A 20,970-nucleotide genomic window follows, 5' to 3' on the forward strand; every position below is an offset into this window, starting at 1 on the left:
TGTTGTTTTGTCTTCTCTTTTCCTCTTTAGATTCAACGATGCTCTAACATTCTGTACCAATTCCAATTCCCATTGCTCTCCATTCTTTTGCTTTGGATTGATATGCACCTCAACCTCTGTTTCATCATCATCGTCCTCGGCCAATTCTATTATGTAAATTTCTCCCTTTTCTGTTTTCTGTATGTAAGTTCTCTAACTCTTTTTTGTTTTAATTTGTATCTAAAGTTTCTTAAAATATTCTTTTTATGCTCCATGATTATTCTAATTTGCTCCTCCTGTCTGGCAGATGAGTTTCTTTCAAGTTTATTATTATTGTAGTTGCCAAACCTCTCTTTCAAAAGTTCACATATGGTTAAAGCCCTTTTTTCTTTGCTGTTTTGTGACGAGTGAGCGTGGGTGTTGGTTGAATCTTGCATAGCTCCTCTTGATTTTTATTCCAAATTTTGTTTTGATTTTTGTCCTTTTAGAATTCATTTTAAATAAAAATAATTATCAATAAATAAAAAAAAAACAACCCATGACAAAAAAACAAAAAAACCAAAATCAATATAAACAATATATAAGATAAAAATACAAAACTTATGACACGTTGTCCAAAAAATAATTTTGACAAGCTATTTAGTTTTGGTCCTTCAAAAATATTTATAAAAATTAAAAATAAAAAATACATGTATTTTATATAAAATAAAAATATATTTAAATCCATAATAATAATAATAATAATAATAATAATAATATTAATAATAATAATAATAATAATAAAATTTAATTTTAATATATTAACGATAAAATATTTTATAGTAATATAATTACAATTATTTTTTTAAATGATTATTTATGTAATTAATATAAAAAATAATTAATTTTAAATTAAAAAAAAAGGGCAGAAATTTTGTTACCTTATCCAAACCACAAGTCTGGTCCTTGGTAAGGGGCATATGCGATGGGTTTCCATGGATCCTCTTCATTTCTCCTCCACCCACACTCACTTCCATTCCCACCAACCTTCCGTCACCGTTTCCATATCCCCAAACCCTAACAATGGCTTGCGCCACCTTCCACCTCTCAACACCCTTCTCCCACCTTCACCCTCTCAACAAGCCCAAACCCCACTCTCCCACTCCCTCCTTCCTCCTCCTCCTCAAACCCTTCTCCAAAAATCGCACCAAACATACTCCAACACTCAGAGTCGTTAACTCCGTCGACACCACCAGAGAAGACACGCCTCCAACATCCGACAACAACGCTGATTCGCCACCGGCAATCTCACCGCCGCCGCCACTACCTGAAGAATCCGATAGCTTCGACAAGCGGCGCCTGGAGGAGAAGTTCGCTGTGCTGAACACCGGGATATACGAATGCCGCTCGTGCGGTTACAAGTACGACGAGGCCGTTGGGGATCCTTCATATCCGCTCCCGCCGGGGTACCAGTTCGAGAAGCTTCCAGACGATTGGCGTTGCCCGACTTGCGGGGCGGCGCAGAGCTTCTTCGAGAGCAAGAGCGTTGAGATCGCTGGGTTCGCTCAGAACCAGCAATTTGGACTCGGTGGTAACTCTCTCACTTCGGGTCAGAAGGCTTTGCTTATATATGGCAGCTTGTTATTCTTCTTTGCACTCTTTCTTGGTGGCTACTTCTTACAATAGTTTAGTTTCATAAGGTAATCAATTAAGGATTTATTACTTCCTATTTTTTAATATTTGTCTTTATTTTATTATAAAAAGAGAAAAATGATTAAGTTTGAGGGGAAGGAGGTGTGATTTGTGAAGGGTGCTTGTGTTGGATTTATATTTGGAATTTGATGGTATATTGTTGAGTTTCCAAGAAAGTTGTAGACTTGTAGTTTTTCGTTATCCAATGCCTTGTTGGGAACTTAACATGTATATTGTATTGTATCAGAGGCAAGTATTCAAATTATAGATAGATATGCTGAAATTGTGTGCGTGTGATTAATTTTATGAGCTATTCTTCCCCCAAAAACGACTTTGCTAAACACTCGGAACTGTATCTCGAGGCTAACTAGCTGATGTTCTTCTGTTTTGGTTGAGATTATAGATTACCCCCTCATTTTTGCAACGAGTGGAGATATGTTAAGATATGCAGTCAACTTCTATATGTAGTTGATCAGTACATTTTCCATTTCCTTTTATCTTTTTTAATATTTACTTCCAGCGTTTTTAGAAGCCAGTGTTGATTCAATGAAGACAGGCAGCTCATGATAGGTTTTTTTTAAAAATACTATTTTTACACTAAAATTAATCATTATTATATATATAATTTAATTTATTTTTAATATATATTTTATACAGATAATTTATTTTAGTAATTAATTTTGATATATATCCATTGTACACTTTTAGCAACAACTATATGTTAACTCATTTTTTTATTCATATAAATATAAGAAATTATATATTTATATATGCTTAGAATAATTTATTTATTTTACACTAAATCTGCATCCAATCATATAATATTTTTTGTGAATGTTATAATGCCTTAAAAAGTAGTATCTATTTACTAAAAAAAATTAAAAATTAATATTTAATTTTAAAAATATAAAAATAAATTATTTTTAAAAAATTAAAACTTACCACAAAATAAATTAGACAATAATTAGGTAATTGGCCAATATCTTTTTACTGAGTTGCAGTAAGATTAAGAGTTACATATATAGGTACTATCGTCTCTCTCCTGTCCTCAGCATATCCTTTTCATATACTGAGATTTATCTTAATAGTTTTTATTTTATTATAGTTTTTTTTTTGTGCTTATCGTTATAGAATCAGGTCATGACAAAAATTTGACCAAAATTAGCAAACCTTGAGAATACTGTTCACGCATATTCAAAACGACTATAAAATACATGCTCACACAGAATATGAACAAAGTGAAAAAAGCCATTTAACTAAATTTAAAGATAGCTAATTCAATGAAGATAATGTTACAGGCCGTTGGATAATTTAGTTACATATTTATTCAATCATGTTAAATTATCTAATAATTCATAATATCTTTATATCAAAGAACTTTTTTTATCTCAATTCTAATTCAATGCTAGACAAATTCGAAAACAATCTCGGAACAAAGTTCTAACAAATCCAAATTTACTCTGACAACTTTATTATGTAAGGCAAAGTTTGGTTAAGATTGTACAAATTTTAAAGAGCAAAATATTATTTTGAATACGAAATATCCATCCTATTCATTATGGACGCCCCCCACAACAAAGGGGTTCATTTTTTTACATATTCTATTTAATGATATCACCATAGAAGTAACTAATTTAAATTGCACTATTGGCCTTTTTCTCACTCTCTCTACGATGTAGAATTAATAAATAAAAATGATTTAACTATTTTACACCAGGTGCGTACAGGTTAAAAGTACTGCTGAGCCCAGCAGGATTTTACAGACACAACAAATCTACCCCAGCTGATGCCATGGACATCAATCAGCAGTTCCTGACTCCATCCTTCAAATTGTGCTTAAAATACTGATTCTCGAGTTCATATAATCCTGAAGACGTCTTACAGCCCAAGCACCTTGCCGATTGGCATGGCCTGGATAACAACTATTAAGGATGAGCTTCTGTGTAATGAAGCCAGACACACATCAGCACCTTCATTCAGATAAGTGTAATCAGAGCTTTCATCAGCATATGGCGATTGAACCAGGGTATCAAATAAATGCCCTTACCCCCTCCCCTCGAACTTGATCGTTGAACTTGGATGAGCTCCAACCGAGGAAGGGCACTTTAGATACAAGGCAAATAAAATCCAATGACGACTATCTGTTCCCATACTCTGGCATATCCTGGGTTTGACGTGTTCTGATTTGGTAAACCTTCTTCATCTGTTTGTCATAAGATCCCCCAAACCCAACTTCTTGATGTCTGGCATATACTCCATTTGTATCTGGTCCTTTGGTAATCCACTTTGGAGGTGGTATCGGAGGACCTATGTTCTGCACAAATTGTTGTTGCATATTGTTTGCTGATCCCGTGTTTGGAGGCCTCAAAAACATCATCGCAGGCGTCTTTGGAGCAGATAACCGAGGTCTCATGCCATCCTCCATTGTCAAAGCAGAAAACCCTGTTCTCACATTGTGGAACTGATGTTCATGATGCTGCATCCTAAAGTTCTGTCTGTCACTTGGTCCCCCATTAGAAGAGATTGGATATCTTGGCCTATTTATCATGCCATGCTGATTAGGATAGTGTCCATAATAACCACTTGTATCCTCACCATAATATTTTCCAGAACCAGAGGGCCCAGCTGGTCTGAGCCTGTTCATTGTATTATACCCTGGAAGTTGCTCTGAAAATCCATGAGACGTATTGTTTGATTTTATATTAAGGGAGTTCTTGACAAGACGATGTGCTGCTTCTCCTAGTTGAGGGCCAGCTATTGCTCCAGGTACGTGTGGCCTGTAAGATGTTTCACAAGCAGCAAATTAAGGCATGAACGTTTCAAAACTATTAATTCCGTGCACACTCCAAAGACCACATGTCATGACTCAAGGGCTTCACATATTCAAATTGAAAACCATTGAGAACTTCTCAACCTAATTAACATACTACAACTAATAAATACTGATGATGTCTTCTGCCATGTTTGTACAACAGCAAGGAGAAAATGCGAGTACCACTACCACATGCAAAGTTAAACTTATTAATTTAATCAACCCTTTTTGCATAACAGAAATGAGTAATACCCCAAATGCGAAGTTAAACTTATTAATTTAATCAAATAGTAATGTTGCATCCATAAGAGCAGGAATACGAAAAATGTACTGCACACCCATCTAAGTCTTTGAACCTTGACATACAAATAGATTCTGACCTTTCTCTACCAAACTGTCGTCGACCACCATTATCTTCGTGCCACAGCACAGGAAAAGGTTTAATATCAATGGCTTTTAATATCTGCAAACAAAACCAATGTCAAAATACGCGTGTCATTGTTTCAGATTACCAGATGGGGATTTTAAAACTCAATTCTTTCTATAATTGAAAATATTGAAAAAAAAACACACGCACACACCCTCTGTGAGAACATATATCCTTTTGAGATTCTTATTGTTTTGAAACTTATATACAGAAATGTAAAAAGTGGTTTTTGTCAGCAAAAGAATCTCGACCAAATGCATCTAGTCTTCATACAATTGACCCAAAATAAAACAGTAGAGAAATGGATTATTCTTGGAAAGAGAAAAACTCAAATAAATAAAAGGTACAGCGTAGATGATTTAACACACACCAATTATCTGAGTCATGCGGCTGAGTGGTTCAAAATAGAAAATCAAGTGATGAAGATCCATCCAATGGATGAAATCAATAAGTCGTTCAGATAGATAAGTAATACAAACCTTTTTGGGCATTACTACACCAGCTGGAGGTTCAGGGATATGACTATGTTTACGAGGATTAAGATATGTAATATTCCTGAAATTTAAAAACAATCAGCATTAGTTTGCATGAATATCCACAAATATCTACCAGGGGTAAAAAAGGCCAAAAGCTTACAAAACTTGGTTATGATCAATATCCTGCAATCCTTCAATGGGGGATAATACACTGGATCTGAACACATTTCTGTCGGATAACCAGAGAAACCCATTCATTCCACCACTGCAAATAAAGAAAAAAAGCCAAGCATATGATGATATGAAGCTATTAAAATGCTACAAATGATTTGTGAACTATGAACATTAATATTCACCAACCTAGCATTTGGGTCAATTGGCCAAGCAGGTCTTTCAAGAAAAGGTAGATTACTATTATATTGGTAGTACACTATGATATGTGGAGCCAAATCATGGGAAAAGCTGACATAAAGCAAATCAAGCATCTTGCTATTACGGAGTTGTTCCTCCCCCTGCACGTAACAATCCTAAATAACATTAACGGACACAACTAACAATAAGCTGGATTCAAGTGCATATGCAACAATCCTCTGGTAAAAAGGGCCAAAATGTCCTCATGTTAGTGGTTTTTCTTTTAAGGGAAAAAAATCAGACCGTTAATGTCCCTTCAAGCTTCCTTGTGGCATCAAGCAATTTCTTCTCATCAATGAATGGCAACTTGGCAACACCCTGAATACACGTCAAGGTTAGTGAAAAAAATCAACCTTAACTTTTTTTTTCCTAAATCAGAACCATTGATAAAAATATATTACCTGCCAAGCAAATTTTTTGCCATTCATATCAATCTCAAAATCTGTCAAAAGAAATTTAAGTGATGGCAGGAAAAAGCATCCTAAGACATATAAGAAGACATCACTAATGGCGAAGTGATCTCACCAGCAGGATAAAATTCAAAAATAGGTGATGTTGGATCACTCATCAAATCCCTATACTTTTCAGGCAAAGCACTTGAGCTGCAACAACAAAATTTTCAATCCTCAGCACAGGAAGCATGACATGATAGATATGAGGACAGGAGTGAGCAACAAAACCTTGAAGCTGGTAGGGTCCCCATGAGCTGATCAAAAGGTTTAAATGGTTCCCCCATGAAAAAAGTTATTTCCAGATCATTTAGATCTTTAAGATCTGAAGCAAAAGGAGCATAATGGTATGGGTAGTACCTGAAGAAACAATCAATGTAAAAAACTTAAGAACAGTCATACCTGATAATTCAACAAGATATCAAGAAAGATGAAGAGCCCTTTCGAAACAATTCACAATAATCTTAAAGCAAAATATCACAGTCTATATCCCACTGACCTAGCCATCATAGTTGTTGACCTATATGACATTCCTTGTAAAATGAAGTGATGCTATGGGAGAAAACTTGCTAATGAAAGAACACAATGATCAAGCTACGCTTAGTTTTTAAGAAAATTTTGACAGAAGGAAGTCAACCCATTCTAGTGTCACAATTTTTAAACCACCATCACCGATAACCATCATGCTCAAATTTCAGGAATTAAATGGAAAGAGGCAACCATAATAACAAAGGGCAGAGGGAATACAACGACATCTGATTTCATAATTAGCACTCATTGAGATAGAAAAACACTTGCCTAACATCCCCATTCTCTATTATACTAAAAATGACTAACCAGAAGAAAAAAAATTTGCTAATCCAACACAACTAATCACCTAATAGATAATTTTAGTTTTCAACATGATAGACCTAAGATCTATCATACATTCAACCATCAAATAATCATACACTAACTAATAAAACATGACTAACCATTGCCAAGAACAGACACCTTGATAGTAATATCGACAAACCCAACAAAGGCCTTCCACGTATTTCAAGACCTACAAGGACAACTAAGAAATTAGCTTCCTTCTACTGCAATACAAGCTTTTCAGTAAGATATATAAAATCCAAAAAATTAACTATTAATAGAGAAAGAAAACATAATATAAAATTTAGAAAAATGGCAAGTCCTTGTTTTCTTAATTGCACAGCAGTTTGTGAAACTCCACAAGCATACTCCCTCCGTTCTTGTGAATGCAGGTAAACAAACCTGAGATCGTGTGTTCGACACACACTAAAAGCATGTGTCACATCAATTTTAAAGAATAAAGAAATCTTATATGCTTGTGTAGAACAAGATATACTGAACCAAATATTTTGAGTTGAAGAGCAGTGGAAAAAATGAAGAGCGGTCAATTTTTGTAATTTTTGAAACCACATCCACTTAAATCATAAATGTGCATATAAGAAGTTTGACTGATCTAATGGTTAACACGCACACGGCTAGAGACTGCAAAAATTTCACAAGGATGACAGTTTAAAGGGCGGAAGTTGAAAGAACCTACCGTATCTTTCCTGGTTTTCTCAATCTCCTCAGGATCTGATACACCAAATTTTTCAGCATAATACCTTTCCTTGTATCCAGGTTCCCCTAACTTAACCTGACAAGATAAACAAACTCTTAGTTTATACAGGAATTTTCAGCATTTCTAGGTACTTGGTCATTGTATTTCCTGTAGTCAAACATTAGCCAAGCTTCCCGTTTAATGATCACTCTCTTAAAAAAAGGGACCCAGAAAAAGATAAGTAAACCCTGTAAAAAGGGGATTCTTATTTCACTTTCAGCCAACAATGAACACCTAATGTAAAATGAAAAGGTGTAAACTCTCTAGCCAGGAAAATAGAAAGGTTGTCATCCTGTGTTTCAAAAGAGCCACTCACAAGACAAATTCTGTCAGACAGGCAATCAAGATGATTTACGAAAATATACAAAAGTAGCAAACCTTTTTTTTTTATCAGAACAACCAAACAGTTAAGATAGAGAATGATTAACATCAAATGTCACAAGCTCTGTTTTATGTTGGCAGTCACAAGTTCAGGAAGTTTCTTGTGCTGCCCAAGCATTTCATTTTAGATAACAAAGATAACACACGAACAGGAAGTTCAAGTAGAAACCAATAGCACCCAACTGGTTCCTCATAAAGGCAACCCAACAAACTACGAGCAAATTCAAGCTCTGGAACCAAACTTCCTTCTACAGACCACAGGTAAACAGTGTTATTACACTATAACTGCCGGGCATGTTAATGTGATACAATCAGTGTTCATGTTTGGAAAGCTACTGGAATTACTTTGGGGTTCCAAACAGGTGGCCTTCCCAAAAACCAGTTCAGGCCTTCAGGGAGTCAGCAAATAATACTAAATTTACTAGATTCTGGCAATAAAGCTTATTGAACCTTATCCACAACAGAGGCACGTGGCTCTTCAGGCATTTCTCCTCTTGCCCTAGCTCTCATCTCTTCATTTATTTCTGAAGCCTAAAAATACAATTACAAGAATTAAAGATAAGGAAACAAACTTTTAAACATTCTATCAAGAAAATATGAACTAATTGTCTGTAATGAGGAAAATTGTGATGATCTGCCGCAAATTTAATACACTGGACCAGACTACAGAGAACATAAAACAGATGGAATGAAGTCGCTATCCTATAAACCAATTAAACTTGACAACCTTTAACAGCTAACAGTTATGGTGGCACAAAACTGAGGGGTATTAAGTATAAGAATGCTAACATCACCCATCCAAAAGTGGCAGTATGTCAAATCACAAAACTCGCAATACCTGCTGAATTCGAACTCGTTTCTGAAATATTTGATCTTCGTGAACAGCAAGAGATTGGATAAAATGTTCCACTCTGTCTAAGAAAACCTGAGAAGTGTAAAGGCATTTCAAGTCTAGCACTTGCAGGAAAACCAATACACAAACAAGCAACTAACGAAAGATGAAACAAACTTAAATGGCTTTGATAAAGGAAAATTTACCTCACCCGCATCAGTAAGATAACCACCAATCGCAGTGAATTCCTTTCTATAAATATGCATCAATAAATTCAAAGCACCCTGAACCAGTTGAGAAGAATTATGAAGAGAACAAAATGACCATTTCATAGAAAGGAAACATGAAGGTAAAGGTAAAAACACCATCACCTAAGCAAGCTAAAAAAACTGCATATCAGCAAAACACCAAGAAACATCTTGTTTAAATAGCTTCTGGTTCAAGTTACAACTCAATATGACACAGTGCCTGTGAGATGCTTACCTCCCGAATCTCTAATGTTGGCATATGTGGAAGAAAATCATTGCCAACAAAGAAACATAGGAATACAAAATCATCCACTATTCGCTCAAAGTTAATCGCGAAAGGAGGATTGGGTATGTCCAATTCATATTGCAGATATTCCCGCAGTACCCAAATGTTAAGAAACTGTGAATGCAAGGAATTAGTTTAAAATTAAAGACCAACAGTTAAGTTTAATATTAAGAACGAAAGGGAAAAAGGAATTAGAATGACATTCTATTCCAGTCCTCTAACCTGATATTTCTTCTTGTGAATGGGGGTATCATCAACAGGATTCCAGTCCTCAGGTTTTTCACCTGGTTTACCACGACAGTCAGCTGCAAGATGGCCAACTTGACCACACTGATAACACTTCTCTTGTTGTCCGGGGAAAGTAATTACCTGTTTCACCCAGGTAATGAATCATCAAGGCAATCCATTGACAATCAATCAGCAAAAATGAGCAGGAAAGTCAAACACTATAAACTAACCTCCCTCAATATCGAGAAGTGAACCTCATGTGTAGCCAACGAAAGCATAATCAAATCAGCATCCTGATTTAATGATTATAACAAACCATGTAAAACTTGGGCAAGTACAAACCTATTAGCATTAGAGAATGTCAAAACCTCTAAATCAGACAAAATACTCACCAACCCATACAAACAATGCTGAGTATTTGGGTTAAAACCGGGAAGGTTACGTTGTGATCGGATATATTCCATTATTTTATGTTCTCCTTCGCCAGGGACATTTGAGTCAGAAAGTATAACCTTCAAATTCAAATAATCACCAATGCAACTCCATAAATAAATAGATAGAGAGCATAGACAAAGTATTCAGAAAATAACAACAAGAAGGAATCAAGTGAACCTTTATATTCCGCCAGCCAGGGTTGTAGTTCAATCTAGTTTGTACATAATACTGAAGAGCCAGCGACAGCACCGCCATAAACGGAGTGCCAGGGGTGATGACATTTGAGTCAGAAGTCTCAGGCTTGTCTTTAGAAGGCAAAAGTTCCAACTCACCCTCAAATTCTTTCCTCAGCCTTTCCTCTTCAGCTTCCTACAACATCAGACTGTAACTCAAGCAATCATCATAGAAAAAGTGGGGGATCATTGTAAAGAGAATTATATTCATAATCTTACAGCCTCAGCTGCATCTTTTGCAGCTCGGAAGCGCCGAGAACGTTGCTGATTCATTTTGGCTCTAGGTGCAACTCCATCTGAAGGGGCAAGAAAAAGTACATGTGAAAAGAAATGGTAGTGGTGAGATAATGGTCAAACCAAGTTAGTTGATGTTTCTACAAAGCCTTTACTGACTTCGTTTAGTACTCACAACAACGAAATCAGTGATACTAATACATTGCAAGAAACAAATAAAGAACCGTACCAATTGCAAGATAGAGCAGCTTCCTCGGACGAACCAACGAAACGAGATGGTCGATGTAATCAAATATTGATTTGAACACATCGTTATAGGTAGCAGGTGCTGGCTGCAATTAAAGATTAATCAACAAGAAGTTATAAGAAGCAGTTTGCGGAATATAAATGTTTCTTTCAACAAAAAAATTCAGTAGCAGACATTGTTCAAGTTCCAATGACTATTTATAGTAATCTACTCTCTTTGTTTCTCGAGCTAGGTTTCCCATTCACTATAGATACGTATAGATATTGAATTTCGTCAACGAATCAAGCATAGTACATGCAAGATCTCTAACTAAAAGAAGAAAAAATGAACATAGAGCTGAGAGAACAAATTGAATGAAGGAAAAGAGAGTTGAAAAGAAGCGCGTACCTTTCCATCGGGGTGAAAACAAGGATGGATGATGCCGTTCATGTCGAGGTACATGTTGTCGAACTCCATGCCATTGGGATTAGGTTTTGAGATATCAACAAAAAACGGAGGTGCGCCGCCTTCGGAGGCGGCCGGGACCTCTTCCTCAACGACGTCAGAGATGGAGAGGGGATAACGGTCAGCGAGCCACCGATAAAACGCTGGGACTCCCATAGTGCCGGAACGGTTCGGCCCGGCACAGGAAGAGAGAGAAAGGGAAAGAAAAAAAGAGAGAGAAACTAAATTGTGAGTAACCGATGAGGGATAGGAGGAGATCTGTGTCGCCGTGTAGAAATGTACGGGCCACTGTGGTGGCCGCCTTATTTGATGGGACCGAACTGCCCTTCTCCTAATCGTGCCCTTACTTGTCCCCTTGACACTTTTTAATTTTGATGTTGGCTTTCCAGTGATATTTTTTAGCATTTAGCATCGTTGAAATTTGGTGTGTTTTTTACTTTTTTTTCTTTACGGGGAAACACAAACCTGACAATAAGATCTGTTATTTTCGGTTTTAAATATTTTTAAACCTACAAATTTAAAGGCAAAATTATTATTTTTTATTCGAATTTTTTTAAATATATAAATCTGATTTTTAAATTGATATTTTAGAGTTAACTTTTTAAACGTGTTAATCGGATTCTTCAATTTATTTTACAATAAATAGAATTCATTTATCTTGTATTGTAAGGAAACATGTTAAATTTATAAATTAAGTTAGTTTTTATTAAAATATAAAAATTTAAATTTTTAATGTATTTATTTTATATTTATTAAAAAAATATTTAAAATTTTCTTCTCATAATAAGTTTATTATATATTTTTAAGATATATGTTAGCTAAATTCATAAAAAAATTTATTTTAACATAAGCACCATAAGCCAATGAGTAATAGCTCAAATGACATAGTCTTTCTATACTAAAAAAAACATAAGCACCATAAAATCTAACCGTGAGAATTCTTTACAAATTTTATTATTTTTTAAATTTAATTTATTAATAAAAATTCAAAAAAATAAATTTTATATTAGATAAAAACAACCAACTAATCATTACACTATAATCTTCTTCTATTTCTAAAAAAATTAGTCGTCTCTTCTATTCATTAACCAAAAACAAAAATAAAAAAATAAAATAAAAATAATTATGCTAAACACACTTGATAATTAGGGTGTGTTTGGAGTTCGCGTTGATAAATATAAAAACTCGTTTGAACATCTTGAACGCTACATTGTTATGTTTGGCAATTTTTTGGAATCCCTAACCTAGAAGTGCTTTCATCACTGTCAAGGTAAAGATTTTAATTTTTTTTTAATATTTTTTAGTTATTTCTTTCATATTTTAATTTTTTTATTTTTTATTATATTTTTTATTTATATGATAAATATTTTTCATATTATTTTTTTAGTGTTCTGATGTTATTTTTTTAATTTTCTATTGTTATATTTTTATTGTATTTTTTTATTTATATGACAATTATTATTGATATAAATTTTATTTTTATTAATTTTTATTATTTTTTATTTATATAAATTATTTTTTCTATCCTTTATTATACTATATTTATGTTATGTATAAAATTTTTTATTTTTTTTATTTGATTATATTCATATAAATTTTATTTACTTTTTATTATAATTTTTTTGTTTATATAATATATATTGTTGGTTATAATTATTATATATTATGTTTGTATGATTTTTTTTGTTTTTATTTTTTATTTTTATTGTACTTTATTTGTTTTTATTATATAGTAATTATAAGTAATAAAAGAGTCATAAATAATAAAAATTTATAGTCCAAAATATACTAAATTTATAAAATGTATAGTACTCTCTTTTATATTTTTATTTCTTATTATTTTTTAGTTCATATAAATTTTTTTTATCATTTACTGTTCTTTATGTTTAATATGTAAGGTGTCTTTTTATTTTTATTTAACTTTGTTTTTTTTATTTTTTACTTATTTTTATCATTGACCTTTTTTATATTATTTTTCAGTGTTCTAATCTCTCATCTTTCATGTATGTTATTAATTTTTTTATGGTATTCTTATTATTTCTTGTTTATATGAATTTTATTTTTCTTCTCTTTTATGCACTGTATTTATATTGTTGGTTTTATATGATATATATTGTTGATATATATTGTTCATATGAATTTTTTTTTCTTTTATTATATTTCTTTTATTCATATGATATATATTGTTGGTTTTATAAAATTTTTATCATTTTTTATTTACATGAATTCTCGTTTTATATTTTATTATATTTTATTTTTGTTTTGGCTGAAATTTTTTATTTTTTATTCAACTATGTAAAATTTATAATTATAATTTTTATATATTATATTTTATTGTAACTCTTTTTATAATATAGATTAATTGATTCCATCAAAAAAAGACAAACTAAATAAAAAATATTCATAAGTATTAATAAAATTATGAATGTTGGATGTCAAAAAAGTTTTATAAGAATAAAATTATTGGGTATACTGATTTTGTATAAGATATTATTTTTTATGTATTTTATTAGTGTTTTATCTTTTATTTTAATATTTATTAGTATTTTTATGTATTAAAATATATTTTGTCAATTTTTATATGTTATTTTAATTTAATAAGTAAATATTAACTTTATTATAAAATAAATTAATAAGATCTATTCAAATATTTAAAGTAAATTAATAGAATAATATAAAAAATAATATTTTAATTGATGCCTATTTTAGTAATTTTTCATCTAAAAGTGATTTTGAATAGTATAATCCAAACAACATTTATTTTACTATAATCAATTTTGATATAAAATTCCCAAACATAAATCACAGTTAACACAAACTTACTTTTCATCAAAAGCAAGTTTGCAAAATCACTTTTATGCAAACTCCCGTTTGCAAACTGAAATCCAATCACACTAAAAAATTTAAACAATTCTACATTTACAAATTTCAATGAGTGATGGTTAAATTCTCTTTAAAAAAATGAAAATACTAATTTGACAATAGTAAATTAAGTAATCATTGATAATTATTGGGATAAAAAGTCAAAATTATATTTAGAGTTGAGTTTTAACAAATGAGAGTGAGGATATTTTTTTTTTCAAATTTTTTATATAGAAGAATAGAGCAAAAACATAAAATAAAATTTTATTTCTCTTACTACTTTTTTACAAAATCCTAAAATATAAAATACTGAATAAATCAAACAGACCTTTTAGTTTATTAGTTGACCTGCAATATGCCATCATGCACACAATATCACGGTTAAATTAAATTAACAATTTTCACTTACACAAAAAATGATAAAAAAACATTTAAAAAAATCAGTTTTCAATTATATATACCAATATGAAAATATATTGTGTTTAAAAGAAAGACTAAAATTGAGAGAAAGAGACTGAAAATAAAAACAGAGAAATAAATATTAAATTAAATTTTTTTATTGTGTTTGGTGTAAAGTATATAAAAATTATGTCTAAGTATCCTACAAAATAAAAAAATGAGATTATATTTGGAATTCGAAAATTTGAATGAAGTTAATGTTAAAAATAAATGTTACTAAAATTTTAATCTCAAATCTCAATCTCCTCTTGATCTTCAAAAATTTTAATATCATGTGTCTTCACTTTTTAGAAATATCGAAAGAAATGAAATTTTATATTATGAGACTAAAATTTTAAACTAATAAATACAATATTGAGTTTCAATTCTTTAATTTATGTTTCAATAACTACTTTCAAATGTTATCATAGAGTGCGTTTGTTTGTAAAGATAAAAATTGAAACGAGAGATCATGACTCAATATTATATTTAGTGGTAAGAGATTGGTACGAAAAATTTAATTTCAGGATATAATTTTAATTCTTTTGATATCTAAAGAAATTAGAATCACAAGAGACTAATTTTTTTTAGATAAATACTGAAATTTTATTAACATTTTTTTTTCAAAATTATATTCATTTAATTTTTTAAATTCCAATTCTACTTCTCTTTAAAAACAAATTAAGACATCTGTTTCTATATTTATCTTAAATCAAATAAGATACCAAAACATAACTCAATCTTATATACATTAAACAAAACACAATATTTCGATCTCTTAATCTCTCTCTTTTTTAAATACAACATCTTCTCATAATTATAAATCTTTTAATTATAAATACAAATATAATTTGATTATTATAATTATAAAATTTGATCATAATTGTGAATTTAATATAACTATATTGTTTATAATATTTATTATAAAATATTAATATAGTTTGTTTTTTTTAACGTCCTGAATTTGGTAAAAACTCAGGTGAAGTCGATTTCACGTGAAGTTGATACTTAAAAATCGTTAGATAAAAATTTAGTTAAATTAGTCAAATTATCTAACAATTTTTAGATATTAACTTCACTGTAAAGTCGTCTACCCATGAATTTCCATCTTTGAAGTTATTGTCTCCTTATTATTGCTGCACACTTGCACTACTAGCTCCAATGGCTTCTTCCTGCTTCATGGTGCATACAGCATACTTACTATGAGTTTCTCTCGTCTTAGCATGTGCACACTTGCCCATACTTCTTTTGCATTATAGTTGTAAAAATTGCTGTACCGAACACTTCAATTAAAAAACTGGTAAATAGGATTATAAATTGATTCTATTCGTTTTTTGAACCGTTTAACAATAAAAACCGCGTGTGAACCGTGAGAACGGGCAGAAATTAGTTCAACTGGTTAGGTTTAATAACTCGCTACTCTATGGTATTCCATAACAGCGGGTTCGAACAAGGGACATTTTAGTTTGAGTGTCTCCTAGTTACCATTTACCTGCTACTATGATTCTTATTAATGGATATCACAAGGACTAATTATATAGTAAATTTTTTAATTAAGTAATTTTATAAATATTTAATTTAATTTTAATTTTATATTATTTATTTTTTAAATTAATTATATTTTTAATTATGTACTATTATTAATAGAAATATAAATTTTAATAAAAATTTATTTATTTATTTAAATATTAATATAGTTATAAGATTTGAACCGATAATTAAATCGGTTAAATTATTAATTCACTAATTTATTAGTTCAACGACTAAATCGATAAATTACTGGTTAAAACGGTAAAATTAGTCTCATGTAAATAAAAAATATAAAATAGTTAAAAATTTAATAAATTTAAAATACATATCTTCAACATTTTAAGAATAACCAAATTTTAAATTTTAAAGACAAATAATAAAAAGATAATCATAAAATCAATTAATACTACTACAAAAATATTTTAATTTGATACAATAAAAATAACAATTTATAATATCAGTAAATTTTAATACTAATATTAAAATAGATAATTTTAATAATAATATTAATATTAAAATAGATAAAGTAAATAATAAATTTTTAGTATTTGTTAATAGTACTACTGCTGGTAAGGATTTTGCTGGTCTCTATTAGCATCACCAAGATTTGAACTCTTGATCTTCCGAATTTAGAACTCTAATACCATATCTTGAAACAACTCATCCCAAAAGCGTAACCTGATAGGACAATGTAACACTAATAATCATATCTCTAATACTTTCTAAACCTCCATTGTACACATTGTATACTTAAGTCATTGGCTCAGTATACTTTCTCATTTCAAAAAATTAATCTTTTCGGTCAATATTAGTAAACGTTTTTAAATTATTTTATTTATCTCAAATTTAAAATTTTAATTCATAAATATTTAATCTTAAAATTTAAATCATAAACTTAAATTTTAAAATTGACTAATATTAATTAACTAAAAATTATTTCCTGTAATTTGTTTTACATACATAATGCGATGCACTACAATTTGATAAAAGCAGAATTTCATAGCAATTATACTAAGGACATAATTAAAACCACTGCCAAAAATTGTTCCCCAAAATCACAATTTCCCACTTAAATTGTTCCCCAAAAAAGGAAATAAATGTTTTTTTAAGACATTTCCCTTTTTCCCGGAACGACGTCGTTTTGTATCAAGCAATTTTAAGAAATAATTGCACTTTGCACGCTTCATAGCTTCAAATCCTGTTCGCTCTTCGTTTCTTTCTTCTGAGTTCGGCTCTCACTCTGCGATTTACGATCCAAATTCATTCTCACGACGATGGGTGATCCTTCAGCTGAAACCCAGAGAACCTTGTATGCACTCACTTTCTCTCCCTCTTCCCTTCTCCATTGCGTATCTGTGACTATTTCCGCATCCACATTTTTAGGGTTTCCACACATTCGATATACTAACTGACATTTATGGTTCGTTTTTCTTACAAATCTAAGTTTAAACCCTAATTGTGTTTTCTTGGCCAGGTATCCGTATGTAACTGGTTCCTCCGTAGTCGCCCTCAAATACAAAGATGGGATTCTTATGGCTGCTGATACCGGAGGTCTCATGCTAAATCTCGTTATTTCCTTAATTAAGTACTTTAGCTTCGTAATTGCATTCATTATTTTAATACTTTATTTGAAACTAGCTGTGCCTTCTTTTTAGTTCTGAATACTTTCTTGTTTGCCTTTTCTAGTGCTACATTTTGATCTTGATCCCTTGAACTTTCACTATAGTATTCAATTGGCCTTTATCTCCATTCCAAAATGCCCTCAATACATACAATCTTAAGGAAATTAGAAACTGCTTTGACAATAAATTCTGGACATATTTGCTTTTCAATATAGTATTTTTCTTCTGATTGTCTGCAAAGTATTGATTGGTCTCACTTTGGACTTATGTCAATGATAGGCTCGTATGGATCTACTCTGCGGTACAAGAGCATTGAACGTTTGAAGCCTATTGGAAAACATTCACTTCTCGGTGCCAGTGGGGAAATAAGTGACTTTCAGGAGATTCTACGCTACCTTGATGAACTTATGTGAGCATTTTTTCCCCCCAAAGCAAAAATTGTTACGGAGTATGCACTGGAATTTCAAATTAGTGAAGAATAGAAGGGTCTGCTTGGTTAAATGATTTAGCTTTACATATGCTTGGTTATTCATATGTTTTGGACAGAGAGTAAAGAAGCATATTTTTCACCTTTTCAATATTACAAGTTGAAATTTTCCAAGTAACTCTGATTGAGTTTTGATGGATGCAGCCTTTATGACAACATGTGGGATGATGGGAATTCTCTAGGGCCTAAGGAGGTGCACAACTATTTAACTCGGATCATGTATAATAGACGCAACAAATTCAATCCATTGTGGAACTCACTTATACTTGGTGGTGTGAAGAAGGGGCAGAAGTACCTTGGCATGGTGTGCCTTCCTTTGTCTTCTACATTTAGTTCAACAATTTTATTACCTGTAAAGTTCATTCAGTTTTTGTACTTCTGAATCTTATCCAGGTCAGTATGATTGGTGTGAATTTTGAAGATAATCATGTAGCAACTGGACTTGGAAATCATCTTGCTAGGCCAATTCTACGTGATGAGTGGCATGAAAACTTGACTTTTGAAGAAGGTGTCCAGTTACTCGAAAAATGCATGCGTGTGCTGTTATACCGTGATAGATCTGCTGTCAACAAGATTCAGGTTTTTCCTACTTGCTTTTTTCACCCCCGACTTTTCAGTTTAACAAAACCAGAACATAATTGAACTATCAATATGTTGTCCTGAATCTATACCTGTTAACAGTTATCATTTGCCTAGTCCGTAGTGCTAGCATATTCATAGGCCTGGGAACCAGTTATTATATATCTGACAATATTAATTTCAATTTGTATTTTGGGAATCTCAAAGGATGAAAGGAAATAGTTTTATTTGAATGCTGATTTTTGTGTAGCACTTAGTTTTATCCACAATCCCATCATTTTGTGGAAAGCCACATAAAATTTTTCAGATAGAAGTTTTACAAGTCACATTACGTTGAGAAGTATATGGCTCAGGTTGAAGCACTCTTAATTAAAATTATTAGGATTTTGATAACCAATAATAATTTAAATTTTAAAGAAAATGAAAAAAGTAATGTGTAGAGATTTTCATCTACTTATGTTCTGACTTTGCTTCTGAGTATTGCCTGAATAGTTATTTTACCATTTTCCAAAAAAGCAAAAAGGAAAATATGGCAACCGGGTGCACAAGCATCCCTTGCTAACACAGGGTTAGGGAAGGGTCACACCCAAGAGGTGTAATGTAACCTGTGTGCATCAGTGTTTGATTCCATGGTTTGCCTCCGTGGCTCCCCTTTCCTTGAGTTCTTAAAAAAAATTAAAAAAATGCTTATGCAAGTGCAAAACTTTATCTATTCTCAGTGATGTGGCCCAAAAGAATGTTCAAATCAAACTAGGATAATTATAGATTAGACCATCAAGAACTCGAGTGCCACATACTCAAGTTCTTGGGAACAATGAGTTCATATGGTTTGGTTCGGAAATTCAATCCCCCATTTGCCCTGCATCTACTAATCCTTGTGGGGATCTTAAGTTCCAACTACAAGGAAATATGTTGTCCACACTCCACAGGACATGTTATGAGAGGACACAATACAATAGCACTGGTATAACGATGTTCACTTCGTGACAAAAGAGTGAAAGACGTCTATTGTTGCATTTTTATTCTTGATAAAATTTTAAGTTTGATTGAATTGTGTACATATTTAAGTATATATGCAATGTTCAATTTTCAGATATCTAAAATTACGGAAGAAGGGGCAACTGTTTTCCCACCATTCTCATTGAAGACATATTGGGAATTCTCTGCTTTCAAGAATCCAACAGTAGGAGCTGAAGGTTCATGGTAGTAGGCTCAATGTGAAACGGAAAGAAACAAAATTTAAATGGATGGGATGAATCAGCCTTCTGAATTTAAATGATACTTCATTTTGTGTTTATATTTTCATGATCATTTGGATTTACCTGTTTCTATATAATTTATCAGTTCTGTTTTCCTTTTGGCATTATTCATCCCCGTTTCCTTCATTCAAATGCTAAATGCTTAAGCCTAAACCCACGAACATGTGGATTTTAACGCTTGAATATTCCTTCTATTAAGATCTCAGTTTTATTTTAGATTTGTACTATCTTCATTTCTCTTTTTTTCATGAAAAAACGAAAAGGAAAGTCTTCCAATATTGATCGCATTTATAGTCAATGGGGTGTATGTATGTGTCGCTTGAAAATTTATGGGTGCTTCATCTATAGAATCAATATCGTAATATCATAACGGAACCAAGCAGTAAAAAAGAAGCACAAGTCCTGTTTCTATCTCGATACTCTTCATAATTTTAAGGGTAGTTTGAAAAGAGTAATGCTAAATAAGATAATAATCTAAAGGCGACTATGGTGTAGAAGCTCTTATGGCTACTGCACATGCAGAAGCGTAGTGGCGGATGGAGCTGAAGACAGACGCCTTAGGAGAGAACACAACCTGCAATCCTGCATCGTTGCAGGTGATGTCCGGGCGGGTAGGTTCAGTTTGCATCCCGTGGGGATTATGATAGTCTTCTTGTGTAATCATGTATATTAGCTCTTAATGAAGACATCATGGTTGAGGGTTTTGTTTTGAAGATCGTGTTTTTTTTTTTTAAAAAAAATAATTTGATTATTCTTTTGGTTTTTATAATTTTATCAAATTTTTAATA

General features: G+C 31.7%; 3 protein-coding genes across 3 annotated transcripts; 2 read left to right on the forward strand and 1 right to left on the reverse strand.

Annotated features, from left to right (window-relative positions):
• Positions 1–866: 866 nt before the first annotated feature.
• On the forward strand, positions 867–1,875 carry LOC130935239 (uncharacterized). The gene has a single exon (XM_057864883.1). It carries the CDS (start codon positions 1,042–1,044, stop codon positions 1,642–1,644), a length of 603 nt encoding a protein of 200 aa, XP_057720866.1. The 5' UTR covers positions 867–1,041; the 3' UTR covers positions 1,645–1,875.
• A 1,248-nt stretch (positions 1,876–3,123) lies between these two features.
• LOC130933352 (5'-3' exoribonuclease 4) lies at positions 3,124–11,765 on the reverse strand. Its single transcript, XM_057862941.1, has 22 exons — positions 11,349–11,765; positions 10,944–11,046; positions 10,700–10,776; positions 10,425–10,616; positions 10,205–10,324; positions 10,043–10,105; positions 9,807–9,953; positions 9,534–9,698; positions 9,257–9,334; positions 9,057–9,143; positions 8,669–8,749; positions 7,778–7,873; positions 7,200–7,270; positions 6,457–6,585; positions 6,302–6,378; positions 6,178–6,218; positions 6,020–6,094; positions 5,726–5,877; positions 5,526–5,630; positions 5,369–5,444; positions 4,843–4,925; positions 3,124–4,427 (listed from the first exon to the last, which is right to left on the reverse strand). The coding sequence occupies exons 1-22, from the start codon at positions 11,559–11,561 to the stop codon at positions 3,788–3,790; spliced, it is 2,871 nt and encodes a 956-aa protein (XP_057718924.1). The 5' UTR covers positions 11,562–11,765; the 3' UTR covers positions 3,124–3,787.
• Positions 11,766–17,379: 5,614 nt separating this feature from the next.
• Positions 17,380–20,398, forward strand: LOC130932857 (proteasome subunit beta type-4-like). Its single transcript, XM_057862301.1, has 6 exons — positions 17,380–17,544; positions 17,710–17,786; positions 18,137–18,266; positions 18,489–18,648; positions 18,738–18,923; positions 20,017–20,398. Exons 1-6 carry the CDS (start codon positions 17,510–17,512, stop codon positions 20,128–20,130), a joined length of 702 nt encoding a protein of 233 aa, XP_057718284.1. The 5' UTR covers positions 17,380–17,509; the 3' UTR covers positions 20,131–20,398.
• The last annotated feature ends 572 nt before the right edge of the window (positions 20,399–20,970 follow it).

This window comes from Arachis stenosperma, chromosome 6 (genome assembly GCF_014773155.1).
Source record: "Arachis stenosperma cultivar V10309 chromosome 6, arast.V10309.gnm1.PFL2, whole genome shotgun sequence".
NCBI classification, from domain to species: domain Eukaryota; kingdom Viridiplantae; phylum Streptophyta; class Magnoliopsida; order Fabales; family Fabaceae; genus Arachis; species Arachis stenosperma.